Here is a 17846-nt window from a genome sequence, read left to right as displayed (position 1 = left end):
GTTAGTGGTAGTACGTAGTACAATTAAATGATTGTTATTCCCATTACTCTTTTATAGCTTGAATGAGTTCATGTATCCCTGCATTATAGTTATGTTATGCAATGTCATGCATTCCACGGATATCCAATACCCTGAATCGCTCCTGCGGAATTTGATAAATGTAATCTAATTTGATCTGTTTTACCTACAATTATACATAAGAAACCAACTAAATGTTTGTGCTTCTGTATTACAATGATATTATTTGCATATGCTTAAAATTTTATGATAGACAGTGAACTCGACCGGGCTGTCAAACTTTGTTTTAAAGCAAAATAAAAAGGTGGTATTCAAGGAGCTTGGACATATGTAATTTAATGACGAATATAATAGATAATATATGTATTCATATTTCCTGCTTGTTATCTTCCAAGTACGTTGATAACTAATAAATGCTTCCTCTGGTTGGAATACTCGGATCCTGCGGGTTATGAACAGTTATGAACTAACCTCAATAGACTGCAAAAACCTTTAAAAGTATGGGAAACTATATTCCAGATATTGTGATATGGTGAGTTGTTGATTTTTTTAAATGAATTTTTAACTGTTTGATTGTTTATGAAAATTTCTTTTTTCTGGATCAGGTGATATTGAAGTTTCTATTAGTGTGCTTGCTTTTTGTTATTTATCTTTTACTGCCTGCCAGATATAACAGCGAGAACAGTGATAGATCATTATTAATTCTTTCAGAATGAAAGGTATTTAGTATTAGTAGTTTACTTCATACTGTTGTATCAGGTGCTTATAAAATAGGATGAAGATATTAATGAAGATTTTTTTAGATGTTCTGTACTCAATGACTAGTTAATCTCTTATAATTTTAATCAGTATCTTTATACTTCCTGAGATATAGGGATGATAATTTCTGGATTATGCTGATTGATTTTATATCTTATCGAAGAAAGTGTGATATTTTATTTGTTAAAATGTTGTTTCACATAAAGCATATCTTAATTTTGATAACATATACTTATTTGTCTAAATAAAAGCATCTGTTGAATATTATATATGATTTCCAATTGATTTGGTATATTAATTATATTTGCATTGTGTGTTTTCACAGCATACTGATATTATTCTCTCTGAGCATCATATATGGAACTACTCATTTAATTAAAACACTCACACAAAGTGAGAAGGAGATTTTAACTTCTACTTGGTCACATAATTACAGCTGGATCTTACGATTGTGCCTAAATTTGCTAGGTTACGCCACATTGCTGTTGCCAGGCTATCTGATATATAATTATGTTCGATGCAGCAAGTACCTGCAAAGAGGAGGTAAATTGAAATTACACAGAATAAATTTAATAGTGACTATAATGTAATTGCCTATATATATCTATTTTTTATGTATCTTCATAGGAAAAGGATGTATATCGAAAGTGGTTCACGCATGCTTCCTGGGTAGTGGAGAAAATGGACTGTTGGATTCAGCTGCATACGCATCAACATCGACTGGTACAAGTCATGCGCAGCGCACCTTTGCACAGGATGTGTTACTACTTACATATTGTTTTTTTGGATTGCAAATCAGTTACTTGACATGGGGATACTTGCAAGAAAAAATTATGACCCAGGTGTAAACTTTACAATCAAAGCATTATAAGAACCGGAGAACCAAATAATTGGTTTAAGGTTAACTGTATTAAAATATATACAACTGCATGCCATTCAATTAATTACCAAAGAATTACTTCATAGGAATATGTAGATGCAGATGGCAACAAAGCGCACTTTCAGAATTCACAGTTCCTAGTATTTATAAATAGAATCCTTGCATTTTTGATGTCAGGATTATATTTACTCATTCGGAGACAACCTCGCCATACAACGCCATTATATAAATATGTGTTTTGCTCCTTATCAAACATAATGAGCAGTTGGTGTCAGTACGAAGCACTTAAGTATGTCAGTTTTCCTACTCAGGTAAATCAAACAATCCTCTCGATCTCAAATACTTTAGGCTTTTCTATTACACCCGATTATACAGCAATAAAAGTAAGAAAAACAAAACTTATTTCAGGTATTAGCAAAAGCATCGAAGATCATTCCTGTTATGATAATGGGTAAAATTATATCCCGTACTACGTACGAATATTATGAATACGTCACAGCAGTACTTATATCAATTGGAATGACATTATTTATGTTGGGCAGTGCTGAAAATAAGGCTGGTAAGTTTCATTGAATATTCTTATTTATAAGTTTATTGTATAATACTGTGTCTCTGGTTATACGCAGGCGGAGCAACGACATTCTCTGGTGTGATTCTCCTAACCGGTTACATGGTGCTTGACAGTTTCACCAGTAACTACCAAAATGCACTTTTTAAGGAATATGGTGTAACAAGTGTTCAAATGATGTGTGCTGTCAACATGTTTTCTTGCCTTTTGACAGCAATGTCGCTCTTTCAGCAATCGAGCTTTGTACTAACGATAATATTCATGACCAGGGTAATATAGATATACAAATATATCTTGATTTATTGTCACTGCACTGAAACTCTATTTGTATTCTATGCACTTTCACTAATTAATTTTATAATATTCATATGATTCATTTCAGTATCCAAGTTTTATAACAGACTGTTTACTCATCTCCATATGTTCGGCAACTGGACAGCTTTATATTTTTTATACTATATCTAAATTCGGTCCTGTTACTTTTGTTATCATAATGACGATACGGCAGGTACGTGATATTTTGATGATAATGTATTTCTGTGTCATGATACATGTTGTCAAAGTTCTAACCGTTTCTTTTCTTTTTTTTCTTCAGGGTCTGGCAATCCTGTTGTCTTGCTTGATGTATCATCATAATATTACAGTCTTCGGTGTATTTGGTATACTATTGGTGTTTGGTGCAATGTTCCTACGAATTTATTGCAACAATCGATTGCGTGCTATTAAGAGACGCAGGACGGAGGCTACAAATATCAAAGATTGAAGTAATTTTATATGACTGTTACAGAATATTTTAAGTGTACAAAGTCGCTTTAATTCTCGACCATATTTATAATCTTTATGCAGAAGTAATAAGGCGGATCTCTGTACAGTTTAAACAATTGTGGTTGTTTATGAGAAGAACAACAGCTATATATACAATTTTTGAATCTTGAGTTTGTTCGACGATTTACATATCTGATTGAAACAATGACGAACTTGATAACGATCTTTATTTATTATGGTTACTCAAATGGACTTTAAAGTATCAAATTTTGATAGATAACAAGGTATCTCTTATTAACTTTATTATGAAGATTAATCATATCGATGTGACTACAATGTTATATTTTCATTGTGTACTTAGATAGAAAATACTGTATTCTCATATATGAAATACTGGATCGTACGAAGATATACTTATTTACGTTAAAGCTTGTTTTTAGCTATGGTTCTTCATTGGTATTTTAGAGATTCAGTAATTTTAACTATGCTTAAATTATTTATGTGGACCAATCAGAATCTTATTTTTTCCATTAAATATATTTATTATTTATCATTTATGACTAGAAGAAAAGTTATATTTGAACTACGAGCTATTGCTTTTTCTTGGACTTTAAGCATTGAATATTGCGCTAAGGCATTTAAGAAGATAAAACACAAAGTTTGTAGATACAAGGCTGAAAAATAGAATTTCATTTTATTTTTCGAGCATAGCAGATTTTACTGTTTTGTGTAGCGTCGTAGTTAAACATCTGTGGTATGTATATTATGAAAGTGGGCGATTTGTTTGCCACGTGGTATGCAAATATGATAGTGCATTGACAACGTGTAACTGTTCAACTGATTAATAAAAGAACAACAAACAACTTGTCTCATTGGTCTTTCACTAGAATTAAATGAATAGTGTGCAAATATATAGTTTTACATAATAAACACAGTGAAATAGTGCTGATGAGATTTTTACACAAAACAGATGTTACCCAATCCACGCATTTTAATATAAAGTCACATTCATAATGATTGAGATAACATGGTCACACAATAAAACATGATACATATTTGGAAAGGTTTCTCTTAACATTAGGCACATTTCAATCCTAGGAGACACGTATGAAAATCATACAATATACTAAAACGCAATACAAAAACCTTGGGATGTTGTATGTTAAGAACAATTAAAGGCCTGGAATGATTTATTAAAATGATTCCAGTCACTTCTTCAGGTATAAAGGGGTAAACAATGGTGATGTTGAAGTTCATTCTTCAGGAGAAGGAGGACGATAGAAAGCAATAAGGCACATTATGGAGATAATAAGTTCAGAGGCCAATACCACCAATTGAATACTACAAAGAATCATCTCCAGTCTAAGAACACGACACTGCCAGAATAGGAAGTACAATGTTGCTAACGAACTAGGAACCGATAACACAATTCCTAACAGAATTGGAAGGCCATGTTCAGTCAAATTTCCTTTTCTCCCAAGGTAGATCCTGCCACCCTCAGTAGCTATCAGGAACAGCAACAACGCAAACTCCAAATGCATCCTTCCAAGACATGGTGATTCTAGTTTTGCAGCTTTGACACAATTCATGCCCAGTTCACATATGGCAAACATTCCAAAATAGAATGAATTTAGATACATAAGAATTTCATATGTAAGGGATGAATTCACCACTGTCGGCATGTTGAGTGTTGCTCCGTTAGACTTTTTCTTGAACAGATATCAGGGTGACATGTCCCTTCAATTCTCTCACATTGAAGAATTTCAATTATTATTCAACATTTTCAATCTATATTCAAGATGCCGTTTACTACTCATTTTATCAATTCACCATAATATCAATGTTCCTTCCTTTGTTTCTTCTTGTGAGTATCCTCTTTCTTTTTTCTCTTCTTTCTCCACTTTAATTACGTTTCCTCTCTTACTCCTATCTCCTCTTACTCTCTTTGCAAATCACCGAGTCACTTTCTAGCATAATTTCGAAAATCGTAAAAATTATAGAACTATGGAAGGCTTTTTTATTTTTCCTATTGCTTATTTTTAACCTAGTCGAAGCTCAAGCGCTCAAGCACCTGCATTCAACTGTTCAAGGCCTCTGACAGAGGCCACTGGTGGTAGCTGGCAGCTGCTAGCTGGCTTATACGGGTGACTTCCTATTCTTTTCAAGAGAAATCAGAATTCTATTCTTTGCAGCTTCCGTACGATGGCACCAACGATCCATTTAACAAATATGTATCTACTTGGATCTCTGCAAGAGGAATCTATCTCCTGAGATACAAAAAAATTAATCGAGCAATACAATTAATTAGGAAATGTATTCCTACAGAAATTAACCGTATATTCACCTTTTAAACAAAATGCCACGCCCTAAACCAGGAACACGTTCGTCACGAACGTGACTGTAAAGGATTGATAGAAAAACAGACATGCATTTAAAAAATACACTAAACATATAAATTATTCAAAAATGGTAAACTGCATGAACACGTAGTAGAATATATGGAATATTATTGTGAAAGAGTAATAGAAACTTTTTATCATTTACCAAGCTTAAGGAAGCTAATGTGACAACTCACTCACCCAAATAGTCTGTTTCATTCCCCCGTAAGGTATTACTACGGTAAACTCAAAACCGCGTAATCGAGCTGAAATTTGTTTTACGTCTAATTTGTATAGCAGTACATCTCTCCACAAATTTTTAACATGATTCACTCATCAGTTTTCGAGTATTTCCGAGTTAATGTCAGAACTCATAACACGTATTCCCTATACCTGGCCAATAAAACGTGCATGGTTTTTTTTATTGCATTTGACTCGTCCGCGTAATTCCGATGAAAAACTAGTATGTGGCAAAGGAAAAAATTAGGAATTTTTTAGATTTTTAGTCAGAACTTTTTACTCATAGGTTTTATGGATAGACATGAAAGAAGTTCAATATTTATTACGAAATCTCTCGTACAACGGCTAGACAAAAGAGCGTCACGGCAACATTGCGTTTGAGACTGTATTCGGTGTATATACGTATACACTACTACATCCAATGTACATTAGTGTGTGCCTATCGATGCAGGGATGGGCGTGTGTGAGTGAACTGTACCAGTTCAAAAGTTGACGCTGGATTGTTCAAATCTTACATTGAAACTTTTGTTATTTTTCGGTCCGTAGTAATACCTTAAAATTTTATCAATCGATTGAATAACGATAATCTTTTTTCCTCCATAAAGATGTTCAAGTGTCTAAAAAAAACCGTTGATATCTTCTCAACCGTACTCTATAATTCTCTTTATAAAATTGGACGTAGTCAGCATTCTAAAATATTGTGAACCGAAATAAAATAAAGGTCATCATGAATATTTTCCAAGTTAAATTATGAGATTTTACTCGCCTTTAAAGAAATTCTTCAAACCAGCCTTTGCACCCTATGGTCGTAGCAACTGTATACCAATAAAATGTCGAGAAAGAAATTATCCCCATCGTCCAGGTCCCATAATGTTGCGTATACTGAATACTGGATCGTTAAAACGCGCAGGTTACAAACTCGTCGAAATATTTGTAAAGATAAACGACACAAACAATGGAGAAGTTTCTAACCCAGTCTCTGGAAGGAAAGAGAACAGAAATCTACTAGTATCCATCATGGAGACTTTTATGATAACAATTAGAATCATTGTGATAACGTCTGTCGCTTCTATTGTTTGTATTCTTTACGTGATTACACGATTCATTCGAACCGATAGTTTTCCTGATGTCTTATTAAAAGGTACGTAACAGCTATCGATAAAATGAAGCCATATTTTATGTCACTTTAATTAATTCAAGTTTCATCCGTCTACGTAGCTATGGAATTTCTTGGTCCAACGTTTATTAAATTTGGCCAATGGGTCTCGACGCGCAGAGATTTATTTCCTGAAGATATCTGCAATACTCTTTCTCAACTTCAACGCTATACTTCCGCCCATTCGTGGATCTACACCAAATCTTTGTTGAAAGCTACTTATGGGGAGGAATGGCGAAATTTATTTGTCAAAGTTTTTAACGAACATCCTCTAGGCTCTGGTTGTTGTGCGCAGGTAAAATTTTGTAATACTTTTATTAACTTAGAATGGTTTATATCTGAATATTATATATATTCATTCTTTATAAACCAACTAGACATAGACATGGAAGTCTTTTAATTTTAGTTCTGATATTCATAACATTCTATGCCACAGATATGCAGTCAAGCATATTAATTAAATAAATAATTTTTAAATAATATAAATAATTTTCTTAATTTATTTCCCACAGGTTTACAAGGCCTGGATAAATTTTGATGTTTCTGTGAAAATATCAGAGGATGCTCGTGTTTCGCCTCTTGTTGAAAGTAACAGTTGGATTATTATTTGTATATCTTTATTTCTTGCATGAGGATGTTTACTGTTTCTTTTTTTTTCAGTCGCTGAATACTTCTGCATAGGTCATCTCATTGGGTTTGTTGGTAACTGGAATAATGCAATGATAAAAACTTGAAGCAATCTCCTGTACATTTCATATGATTGATATGTTTTTTATAGACAAGTTAATCGAAAAACATAATAAGGAGGAGGAAGGTCAAACTTATTCCAGAAAAATACATCCCGTTGCCGTGAAAGTCTTACATCCTGGAATTGAAGAGCAGCTCAAGTGAGAGAACAAAAGTATGTTAAACTTGAAAATACATTATTTAAAATACACACTATTCACTCACAGAAGAGATTTGACGATTATGCACGTTCTTGCAAAGTGCGTCACTTACATGTTTCCAAGTGTACGCTGGCTCAGTCTTGCTGATTGTGTATCTGAATTTTCGCAACTCATGGAAAGTCAAGTAATTACATAAATAATTTTTAATAAAATGAATATAATAAACGGCCAACAAATGTTCATTACAAAAGGTGAATATGGAGCTGGAAGCTTTCAATCTTAAAAGATTTTCTAAGAACTTTTCAAGTACAAAAAATGTCATATTCCCATATCCATATCAAGAATTAACCCATCGAAAAATACTAGTGGAGAGTTACCACGAAGGATTGCCAATATCTGATTACCTTTCTGGCAAAAATCGTGGACTGCAAGAGCGACTGGCAAAAATCGGCGTGACAACTGTCCTCAAAATGGTCAGCACGTTTATTTCTTACACATTGAATCTATCACTGCAACCATTTAACTCATTTTAATAATCGTGAGATCATTGAGTTCATCCTGAACAAAAATATTTAACTCATGGCGATATTTTTTATTCGAGAATCTAGATTGATGACCTAAATCGTTCGTTTACATTTGTAAATCACGTTATTGCCTGGCTGTTCTAGAATCCTCAAGAAAAAGCTTATTCAGCACCTTTCTTATTTCAGCTCAATATTCCAAGCTAATCAACCTTTCCAGACAATTGTAATCATTAAGAAAAATAATTATACACATAACTAGTATGATCTAGGTAATCGTGTCCTATTTGTGGTAGGTTGCAATCCTTATAATTAAAAGTGTTACCTGCTAATGTCATAGAATTATCAGTGATTACTAGAAGTATGTCAAAAACGATTATCAACTGACCTACACGTGGGTGTTTTTATATCGTAGTAATCATTTGATTCGACAAGAGATCAATGATCTATACACGAAGATAATAAGTTATGATATTATTTCATTAATACTGTGTATCGTGCGTGATAGATATTCAAGGACAACTTTGTACACTGCGATCTACATCCGGGAAATATCTTGGTTCAGGAATCTCACGAGTCAGGCGATACAGACAGTATTTCAGGATTCAGAAAAATCTGGAGATTCAATCATGAGGATGCTGGACCAAGATTGGTAATCCTCGATTGCGGCCTGGTGGCTTCCTTGAACGAGCGATGTAGGAAGAATCTTCGCGATGTCTTCCGTTCCGTGGCGATGGGAAAGGTAAGTCTCAGGTTGCCAGCAGCGACCGAACAAAATAAAAAAATGGGGAGCAGCCATTTCTTTCACGACAATGATATATCCTACACAGGGTGAACTAGCTGCTGAGTATATTATGAGACACAGCATCCATTTGACTCCGGATCCTTTGGGATTCAAAAAAACCATGGGAAAGATCGTAGAGACTCACTTACGAGATCGCGTCAAACTAAAAAACGTAAGTATATTAATATTCGGTATTATTATATTTAATTTCTTGACATAATTTGAAAGCTAAATTGGAAAAACGGCCTATTAAGCTTGATGCGTACAATTTAAAAAACCAATCTGAGAATATATTTATTTAAAAAAAAAATAAATAAAATGAATATTAGACCATCCACTCATCTGGCTATGATAAGGAATGCCGCTTGTTATCTGCGATCGTCAGAAAGATAATTACCTATAATAATTTTCTAAATAGTCTCTCGCTTGACGCAATAGATAACGATTCGATTAAATCCCAGTGACGTATCACATAAAACCATGATGCACCCATGATAGCGTATATATACCTATACCATGGATGGTAAGGTATGATGGTTAAGCGATGCTGCGACAGGAAGACTGTACCAACTGTAGCCTTATATTTTCTTGATCCTTTTTCTTAAATAACTCGCAGGTGAACGTGAGTACCGTTGTGGCTGAATTGTTCTCGGCGATGATTCGTTACCAGGTGAAGCAAGACGGATCCTTCAGTAGCGTGATACTCAGCATGGCAGTGATCGAGGGACTAGGACGTAGTCTGGATCCTGATATTGATATCGTTACCGAAGTTCTGCCATACGTCCGTAATTAGCCTTCAATTTGAACAATTAAATGGTTACATGAAGATCAGGAAAAAGGAATATAAACAAAAGACAGTATAAAGTATAAAACCATGTGAAAAACTATCAGTTGATGCTCTACGTGAATTTAAATAATGTCACGGTCTGTTTGCATACGTAGTGTGATAAACGAAGTGTCATATTGTTGATAGAATTTAAATATTATAATAAAGTTTTACTGCACGTACGAGCTGGACGGACGAGTATTCGTATTTTAAAAAGAAAGATCAACCGGACCACATTGGCATTGCTGAGAATTCCGGCGAGTGGCCAGTTGTCCGTGATTACTTCCTGGTCGGTGGGCAGCCTCCAATACGTAAGTAAAGGTGTTCAGATATATTACACGTGGAATATAATATATAAGGGAGAATGTACGCACGTGTGGAGTGAACTTTGAGCATGCCAATGTCCGGATTATTGGTACGAGATCAAGAAGGGTGTTAAAGAGTACATCCGGATAAGATCGTTGAAATTAGCTGAGTGAACTAGATCATTGATCTAGATATTAGTCCCCGTAATCTTCTTGAACCTAGGATCATCGATCACGTTACAATTGATATACCAGATCAGAAGTGTAACATTTTTTGTAAATATTAAAGCAATGTAATACCAGTATCGATCACGTGATTTGTATTACATATCTTTGTTTTCTCTGTATATTTCTCTTCTGACACCAGTTAAGTTTTGTTCTGTGAAGTTTTTATTTCCAGTTGCTGACCCACGCAGCTGGATTTTTAGAAATATTTAGAAATTGTCGGTACTAATAAGCTCCTCCGCTTCGTGGCTTCCATTCCGTTATGACGTCATACGTGAACATACGTTGAGTGGAGCAGAGTGTTAAGATAGACGTAAGAAAGGGTTGTAATCGGTTTAATCATCTCGTTCTTGTCACTCTGGGCAGTATTTCATGTCTGCTCCTTACTAAGTTGAATCGTCTGTGCTTTCATTAATCTCTCAACTGGAGAGAAGGAAGGAAAGAGAAGAGTAGAGGAGATAATGCCTGGACAGAGGAAAAAAGAAAAATGTTAAAAGCCTCGTGAAATCAGTATTGGCAGTCATTAAATCCTACACTCACCTGGTGATACACTGAGCTGTCGTATTCGCGATCCTAGAATCCCTGACGCTTCATTCTGTTGGTCTGCCGGTGCATTATCTCTGGGTAGAGCAATTTATATATCTCGTGTAGTAACGCTACGACGAGGAGATATTCTAGCGGTGTGAAAAGAGAGTAAGAGAGAGAGAGAGAGAGAGAGAGAGAGAGAGAGAGAGAGAAGAAAGAAGACTTAGAAATACCTTAGGACATTGCGCCTTGAGCATACTTCCTCGTACACCATATCATATCTAGCATAAGCCACTCTGCGCGGGGTCTTAGGATGTTGTATCGTTTTGTTTCACTCGATTCGAAACGAGTTTCAATCGACGTCTCACTCTACGTGCTTCCGCCCTCTTCTCGTCCTCCTTACACCACAGAAAGAACGACTATATCATTTCCCCTGGTACAGAACATCGTCCAATACGCTCTATGGCGTTCTATTGTATTAGAGTTATCAGAGATCATTCGGTACGTCTGTACGAAGGTTAGAAACAGAGTAGAATAGTCGAGAATGTCTGTAAAAGGAAAAGCCAGAGAACAAAGTAGATCAGGAACGGCAGAAGAAAGGAGCTAGTTTTAACATAACCTTTGAATTTTCTTCGATTTTCACTCATATATAAATAGACGTCTCCGGATACGATTAACAAGACTCCTAACCACGTGCTCACTTCGTTACGCATCACTGACGTAACCTCTGTCTTCTCTTCTTCATAATTCAGACTTCCCTACCACCAGGAACTCATTCTCGTCCAGAGAATTCACGCATGTCACTCCTCGTGTCTTGGTCTCCTATGGACGCCTAGTCACGCCCGGCACGCTGTCCATCTTTGTTTTGTTCTTTATTCTCTCCCCCTCTCTCTCACTCTCTCTCTCTCTCTCTCTCCAGTCAAGCTGAGCTCTTCCCACTGCCACGGTACGAAATACATAGCCGATGTATCAGAGTCATGGCTATATCCCCACTACTGATTAATATCTCTCTCTTTCTCTCAAAGACATCGGTCTCTCTTCCTCCCTCAGATCCGTGCAGTCGCTCGTGTTCTTCTTCAAGCCTCCGTATTCACACTCAGTCTCTCTTTTCCACTCAAGAGGATCCTCACTGAACGACTAAATGGTCGGTGTGTACGTTGCAGTCCCCAACCCTTGAGCGTTGAAGAAAATCGTGTAAACAGAAAGACGCGAGATGAGAGAGTGGAGCAGTGGAGTTTGTCTCCGACCGCGGAGACGAACTGGCCGTGTGCCGTAATATAGTTATTTGTTTTTCTACCCCTATGGGAACTATCGGCCACGGTCGGGAGACTCGAGGGAAAATACGAGACGGAGAAACAGAGAAAAATAATGATAAACTCGCGTGCGGTCGGGGGGACAAAAGTGCGTCGAAAAAGGCGCGTAGTTTAAATTAATAATATGCGAGTGGGACGCTTTTACATTTTGATATAAAAAATCTCTCCGTAATTTTCTGGTCCGAGAGTCGGACTCTGCGTGACTCCTGACAAACGGCCGTTTCATTTTTAAATTACATGGCGCCTTTTTTTATTATTAGGAAAAGTGACCCCTCTTCCTTCTTGTTTACGTTCTCCGTGGTGCTGTATTAATTCTCCTAGGACAATCGAGTTCAAGTTTCACGCAACATCCCTGTCTGTCTGGCTGCTCCTCTTCTTCTTCTTGCATCCCTTCCACTTCCTCCTTTCCTCTCTCTCTCGATTGTAGCTACCACTCTTAAACCTTCTTTCTTTCCTTCGCTCTTTCAACTCCCTCTTACCTTTCCTCCACAGACCGCCTTCTTTTCCTCACTTCGCTCCTGCCCCGTTCTTCGTATTTTGATCTCCCTCTTGCCCGGTTCTCTTCGAAAATAGGCACTTTACGGGTTTTTTTGAGGTTACTTCCATAAGAGACGTCTGGATTTTTAGTACTCAGAGAACAATCCTCGACTTCTCCCGTGAGTATAGACAGTACACAATACTACGTATATCTATCATACGAAAGGAACTTCCTTCATAACCTGTCACCGTTATCAATCATATCACTCGTTCATCAACCGTTCCAAGTGTTTATTCTGACTTGAAGAAAAATCTTTCTCTCGAGCATCTTATTTATTAGAGTGAAATAATTTGCTAGTGTCGTTAAATACGTGTCTATTAAGTGTCGTTAAATACGTGTCTATTAAGTGTCGTTAAATACGTGTCTATTAAGTGTCGTTAAATACGTGTCTATTAAGTGTCGTTAAATACGTGTCTATTAAGTGTCGTTAAATGTTAAATACGTGTCTATTAGTCGTTAAATACGTGTCTATTAAGTGTCGTTAAATACGTGTCTATTAAGTGTCGTTAAATACGTGTCTATTAAGTGTCGTTAAATACGTGTCTATTAAGTGTCGTTAAATACGTGTCTATTAAGTGTCGTTAAATACGTGTCTATTAAGTGTCGTTAAATACGTGTCTATTAAGTGTCGTTAAATACGTGTCTATTAAGTGTTGCTTTAAATCTATTATCATCTCATCTGAAATGTAACAGCCTCTCTCGAGAGGTCAATAGCACCTTTCGCCCGGCTTAATTCGAGTAAAGTTGTAACGACGCTGCCAGGCAACAGTAAATCGGAGAACCGGTATCTTAATTTACGAACTAGCTGATAATAAAAATTATTGCGCGGCAACACGGCGACTTGCGTAACTGGTCCTTCTCCCACCGAAGCTCATCAGCTTTCTAACATATCTATTAAATCAGTTTAGAAAATTCAATTCAGTTCTACGTCTTCACGTATCATAGTTATTTGTTTTACGACACTTTGTCAATTTCTGTCTTCCTTTATCAAGCTCCTTTTGAATAAGTGCTTGATAATTAATTCTACTCGAAGTATAAACCAATTGCTTATTACTTGCTACGTCCAGCGGTGAGTTTCACGATGTATTTTAATTGTTTTAAAATTGTATCACTTATCACACACACACTATATAATTCAGTTTCTAGATTATCGATAATCAATAATAATAAAATCTGATAGCACAGATTGTTCTATTAGCCAATTTGTTTCACTGGAAATATGATACAATCGTGATTAGGATTTTTTTTTCTTTTCTCAAACCCATACTTGCACAGACTCACTTCTACATAGATTACTTATCATGCTGTTATCAAATGTAAGTAGTTATAAACTCCTAGCAAATGGGTCAGACGAATGAGATAATGAATCGTGCACTGTCTCTTCACGTTTACTGTAAAATTATTTAGAGGCGAGAAAGAAGAAACAAATAAATATATACAAAGGATAATAAACGAACCTGTCAAAATTCGAAGGAACAGGCTCAAGAAGTACATAGTGTGTAGTTTGGTTAATCTGATTTTGAAGATCGTAGGAGCGTCACGTCGCAATCCTAACGGAAATATTTTCGTGTCTATGAAAAAATATGTACGAAAAATTTCATGATCTGCGAAAATATCTACGAAATTCAATTACTGTTTCATGAATAGTCCTGGAAATTGGAACTGTTTCCTGGATATTTGTACAGGGAGAGAATTTTCGAGTAAATATTGCTTTCGAATGATAAAAATTATCTACGAGTTTATCCAGACAACGCACAATGTCCAAAAGTCGTTTGTAGGATGTCTAACGACACAAAAGGTATCTTTAAGTCATATTAACTGTCTGAGATAGAAAGACTGAGACGTGCCGGTAAGGTAGGTAGCTTATTACCGACGGCGTAAAATTTCATCGTAACCACTTCTTCCGATATCCCTGTCATAATATTAATTGTCAACAGCGTTTTCAAATTATCATTAGTTTATATTTAATTGACCTGGCACGTGTACCATCGAGGATAAAGCTATAAGCAAAGGGATACTAAATCGAAGACAGTCTTACTTCGGTAGCGTTACACACAGTTACCCACATTTGCCATCTCTCCACAGTTTCGATATCAGAAACTCTCGCAATTCAAACAGCAGCATCATCTCACTGATAATGTAGTGGGCGACGCCGGCGTCGTGATGGTTAATAACCGCGATTACAATAGCATGTATAAGCTTTCAAAGGCATCTTCGACCAAGAATAACAAAAGGAATTCGTCACTGCTACCTTTTAAAAACATTTTTTAGCGTTCGCTGCCAGCATAAGAGTTAGTGGCGTTTAATTGAGCGTTTAAATAAATTTTGACCGTTACGTTTCAATTGGGCTATAGTGCAGTCACACCGTATGTATATTATTACAGGATACGGTTCTCCGCAGTAAGGGGTGCGTTTATGTCTATGTATACTCACGCAAAGCCTATGTATTATTTGTTTTGTCTAATTGTTCTACTGATTCTTCTTACAGGGGGACTATCGCAATTTGATATGATGCTGCCTGGAGCTTGGTTTGAATTGATAGCAGCGACACTATTTGCGATTTTGTTACTGGCAACCAGATATCGACCACCATGGTGGTTCTGGAACGGAACTTCAGTCAAAGCCGGATGTGAGTAGAGTGACGGGATAAATGGAGTGATAATCTAAGAGATCAGTTTAGGTTATAACGTGATTTTTATAGACATTTTTATGTAGGCATTTAGCGAACGGGATATTTTCGATTTAAGGTCTAGTATTATTCTGATTGACAGGTACGTCCGAGGAAAAGTTGAATAGACGTCGTAAGACTGTTAAAGATGTTCCTGGACCGTTCTCTTTGCCGATCATCGGTACGAGATGGATTTTCTCGAATTTTGGAGGTTATCAAATGAACGAAATTCATGAAGCCTACAAAGGTAAAGACTTTGGTGTTTGACACCCTGCGCACACTTCTTTACCGACAGAGCCGTTTGATTCCTATACAAAAATTCATGTTATCTAAATGTTATACCGACGACAAATAATAGTTAAATTTAATTATTGACTTTATTATAAATTTTTTAAATCATTTTTTGAATATCGAATCTACAATATTTCTCTGCGAGTGTGGTGACAAGCTATTTGCTACATGATCGTTCAATTGATTTTTTAAGTTATCTGATAATAACTGATTTAAGAGTAGATCTCAATCGACGCTACGGCCCTTTATGCAAGGAGGAGGCTCTTTGGAATTGGCCGGTGATTTCTATTTTTTCTCGTCGTGACATCGAGACGGTGCTAAGACGTGCTTCGAGATATCCTCTGCGTCCACCTTCAGAAGTCATTTCGTACTACCGACAATCTCGGCCAGACCGCTACACCAACCTTGGCCTCGTCAACGAGTAAGTAGATTCGTTGTCGTCGATTCATTTAATGTCGACGTTTGATTATGCGAGTGGCTTTGCCCGAATTACAGTTCTTCGAAATTTGCGGCTTCGTCTAGACATATCTGAATTTATATGCATGAATGACTGGCCTGTACGCCCACTCGTCTCAAATTAGAATCTTAAGCAGTAGGATTATACATCCTTTTTTTAAATTATTATTTAACGGCATACACAATATGTTGACGACGGTTCTTATTATGCAGGATAACCTGTTATTCTCGATATTTGGGAATTTACGGAAAAATCAATGTATGCTTATGATCTCAATAGTAGGAAGGATACAAAAGTTTCTGTTGTCCCATTGCGCTTGTCGTCTGCGAATGTACTCGACCTTTAACCCGTCCCAGATCTTGGCTCATTGATTATGTCTTTATTGAAAATACCCCCTTGCAACGTGAACCAATGATCTTCGCCGTTTTCTAAATGACTGAGTGAAATGATTTTTTAAAATATTAAATCTTTGACAATGCTATATATTCACTTGGGCACATAATTTTATTCGTCTAGAAGGGCTTTTGAGTGTATATATATGTCTGTTGACATACCACGAGTATTGTGATAATGAAAATATTCAAGGCCATGGATAATTTTGCAAACTTAATACTATTCTCTTGGTGTCAAACGAAGAAAACAATTGAGCTGTCAAAGAGCTAAGAATAAAGTTAAGTTTCTCTCAACAGGCGGGTAAGACTCCCATAAGATATACTTTGGTCAATTATTTGGATGGATTTTGGCCGATTAATTTCCACATTTGTAGTTCCTAAAGATCATAACGTAACTTCAAAATTCCAGCAAACACAGTTATATCCGTAATTTAAGATCGAATAAAGGAGGAGGACGCGTTATTGTAAATTGTGAATTGTGTCCAAGAAAATATGTCCGCTAGATGGCAACACGCGCATAATCAACGCACAAGTAAAGTGTTTTTCTCAACTGTATATATCAGACTAATACTTTTGTACTACATATTTTATGAAATAAATTGGTAATTCCAAAAATGTTACTCTAAAGGAGGAAGGTCCATAAGGCCGGTTTTCGGCCCAAATCTAATTTGGGTAAAAATGAATAAAATAACTTCCTGTAGTAACTACTGTAAAAATTAAGTCGATTCCACCCTAAACGGACCACCCCCAACCCCCGTAGCATCTCCATATACTCCTTATAATAGTGAAAATACCATCACTTAAATAGCAGCATTTTTGGAAAGATTCGTCTTTAGTAGACTAGTATTTTCTTAATAATTCAATTTAAATTATTTTTTTACTACTTTTACTCTTATTTATTATTTTTAGCTTTTTTACCCCCTTGGTGGAGAGTGGAGGGGGGTAGAAAAGCAAGGGGTGGGCTCTTAATACAGTATCTGTACTTTTACGTGTGACATATGATTTCCGATGAATTTTTCTCTTGTAAACACGAATTTGTGGTCAGTTTTGCTCCATTGCCCTTCGATTTTTAAATAATTGCCAATAATCTTCCGAAAAAATCTATCAATTCTTCATAAAGTACAGGCTTTTAAGGAATTGTTGGATCTACAAATGCAAAATATTGTTACGAAGTATTTTCGCCTTCTAATGACAAAACTGTAGACATTATAATTATATTAGCACGGATTCGTAATTACAAGAGAAAAATTCATCGGAAATCATATGTCACACGTAAAAGTACAGATACTGTATTAAGAGCCCACCCCTTGCTTTTCTACCCCCCTCCACTCTCCACCAAGGGGGTAAAAA

At 36.1% G+C, this 17846-nt stretch overlaps 4 protein-coding genes and 1 long non-coding RNA gene across 12 annotated transcripts; 3 read left to right on the top strand and 2 right to left on the bottom strand.

The window, feature by feature from the left end:
- The first annotated feature begins 2 nt into the window (after positions 1 to 2).
- On the top strand, positions 3 to 3858 carry LOC107262983 (adenosine 3'-phospho 5'-phosphosulfate transporter 1). Of its 3 annotated transcripts, none has more exons than XM_015729751.2 (9): positions 3 to 550; positions 1103 to 1320; positions 1405 to 1619; positions 1744 to 1968; positions 2066 to 2216; positions 2284 to 2495; positions 2608 to 2733; positions 2821 to 2989; positions 3072 to 3858. In XM_015729751.2, the coding sequence occupies exons 1-8, from the start codon at positions 519 to 521 to the stop codon at positions 2986 to 2988; spliced, it is 1347 nt and encodes a 448-aa protein (XP_015585237.1). In that variant the 5' UTR covers positions 3 to 518; the 3' UTR covers position 2989; positions 3072 to 3858. The 3 variants fall into 3 exon arrangements, with proteins under 3 accessions (XP_015585237.1, XP_024936048.1, XP_024936047.1); XM_025080280.1 differs by having other exon boundaries at positions 4 to 322; positions 414 to 550; positions 2821 to 3858; XM_025080279.1 differs by having other exon boundaries at positions 5 to 160; positions 272 to 550; positions 2821 to 3858.
- Positions 3859 to 4243: 385 nt separating this feature from the next.
- Positions 4244 to 5462, bottom strand: LOC107262984 (transmembrane protein 80-like). Its single transcript, XM_015729752.2, has 2 exons — positions 5335 to 5462; positions 4244 to 5257 (listed from the first exon to the last, which is right to left on the bottom strand). The coding sequence occupies exon 2, from the start codon at positions 4670 to 4672 to the stop codon at positions 4244 to 4246; it is 429 nt and encodes a 142-aa protein (XP_015585238.1). The 5' UTR covers positions 4673 to 5257; positions 5335 to 5462.
- Positions 5463 to 5864: 402 nt separating this feature from the next.
- Positions 5865 to 9784, top strand: LOC107262768 (uncharacterized aarF domain-containing protein kinase 2). Its single transcript, XM_025080177.1, has 10 exons — positions 5865 to 6749; positions 6827 to 7059; positions 7277 to 7352; positions 7425 to 7466; positions 7543 to 7651; positions 7718 to 7835; positions 7903 to 8124; positions 8681 to 8914; positions 9003 to 9128; positions 9573 to 9784. The coding sequence occupies exons 1-10, from the start codon at positions 6359 to 6361 to the stop codon at positions 9747 to 9749; spliced, it is 1728 nt and encodes a 575-aa protein (XP_024935945.1). The 5' UTR covers positions 5865 to 6358; the 3' UTR covers positions 9750 to 9784.
- Positions 9225 to 12125, bottom strand: LOC112493686. 6 transcript variants are annotated; one of them, XR_003058304.1, is made up of 5 exons: positions 11071 to 12125; positions 10853 to 10986; positions 10388 to 10777; positions 9966 to 10306; positions 9225 to 9750 (listed from the first exon to the last, which is right to left on the bottom strand). It is a non-coding gene; the product is annotated as an uncharacterized LOC112493686 (long non-coding RNA). The 6 variants fall into 6 exon arrangements; XR_003058305.1 differs by having other exon boundaries at positions 10157 to 10306; XR_003058306.1 differs by having other exon boundaries at positions 9225 to 10306; positions 11071 to 11385; positions 11457 to 12125.
- Positions 12126 to 14210: 2085 nt separating this feature from the next.
- LOC107262989 lies at positions 14211 to 16051 on the top strand. Its single transcript, XM_025080178.1, has 4 exons — positions 14211 to 14388; positions 15177 to 15317; positions 15460 to 15603; positions 15865 to 16051. The coding sequence occupies exons 1-4, from the start codon at positions 14328 to 14330 to the stop codon at positions 15867 to 15869; spliced, it is 351 nt and encodes a 116-aa protein (XP_024935946.1). The 5' UTR covers positions 14211 to 14327; the 3' UTR covers positions 15870 to 16051.
- The last annotated feature ends 1795 nt before the right edge of the window (positions 16052 to 17846 follow it).

Source organism: Cephus cinctus, unplaced genomic scaffold (genome assembly GCF_000341935.2).
Source record: "Cephus cinctus unplaced genomic scaffold, Ccin1 Ccin1_scaffold0129, whole genome shotgun sequence".
In the NCBI taxonomy this organism is placed as follows: domain Eukaryota; kingdom Metazoa; phylum Arthropoda; class Insecta; order Hymenoptera; family Cephidae; genus Cephus; species Cephus cinctus.
The sequence above is the reverse complement of the archived record's forward strand: the minus strand, read 5'-3'. Positions and strand labels throughout refer to the sequence as shown.

Excerpts from the sequence above, each read along its gene's own strand:
- LOC107262768 (XM_025080177.1), top strand. The coding sequence starts at position 6,359 with ATGAGATTTTACTCGCCTTTAAAGAAATTCTTCAAACCAGCCTTTGCA. Across the intron at positions 7,060-7,276 it reads GCTCTGGTTGTTGTGCGCAG|GTTTACAAGGCCTGGATAAA; the intron begins GTAAAATTTTGT and ends TATTTCCCACAG. Across the intron at positions 7,467-7,542 it reads TCATCTCATTGGGTTTGTTG|ACAAGTTAATCGAAAAACAT; the intron begins GTAACTGGAATA and ends TGTTTTTTATAG.
- LOC107262984 (XM_015729752.2), bottom strand. The coding sequence starts at position 4,672 with ATGCCGACAGTGGTGAATTCATCCCTTACATATGAAATTCTTATGTAT.
- LOC107262983 (XM_015729751.2), top strand. The coding sequence starts at position 519 with ATGGGAAACTATATTCCAGATATTGTGATATG. Across the intron at positions 2,217-2,283 it reads CAGTGCTGAAAATAAGGCTG|GCGGAGCAACGACATTCTCT; the intron begins GTAAGTTTCATT and ends GGTTATACGCAG. Across the intron at positions 2,734-2,820 it reads TCATAATGACGATACGGCAG|GGTCTGGCAATCCTGTTGTC; the intron begins GTACGTGATATT and ends TTTTTTCTTCAG.
- LOC107262989 (XM_025080178.1), top strand. The coding sequence starts at position 14,328 with ATGAATAGTCCTGGAAATTGGAACTGTTTCCTGGATATTTGTACAGGG. Across the intron at positions 14,389-15,176 it reads TACAGGGAGAGAATTTTCGA|GGGGACTATCGCAATTTGAT; the intron begins GTAAATATTGCT and ends TTCTTCTTACAG. Across the intron at positions 15,318-15,459 it reads AACTTCAGTCAAAGCCGGAT|GTACGTCCGAGGAAAAGTTG; the intron begins GTGAGTAGAGTG and ends TCTGATTGACAG.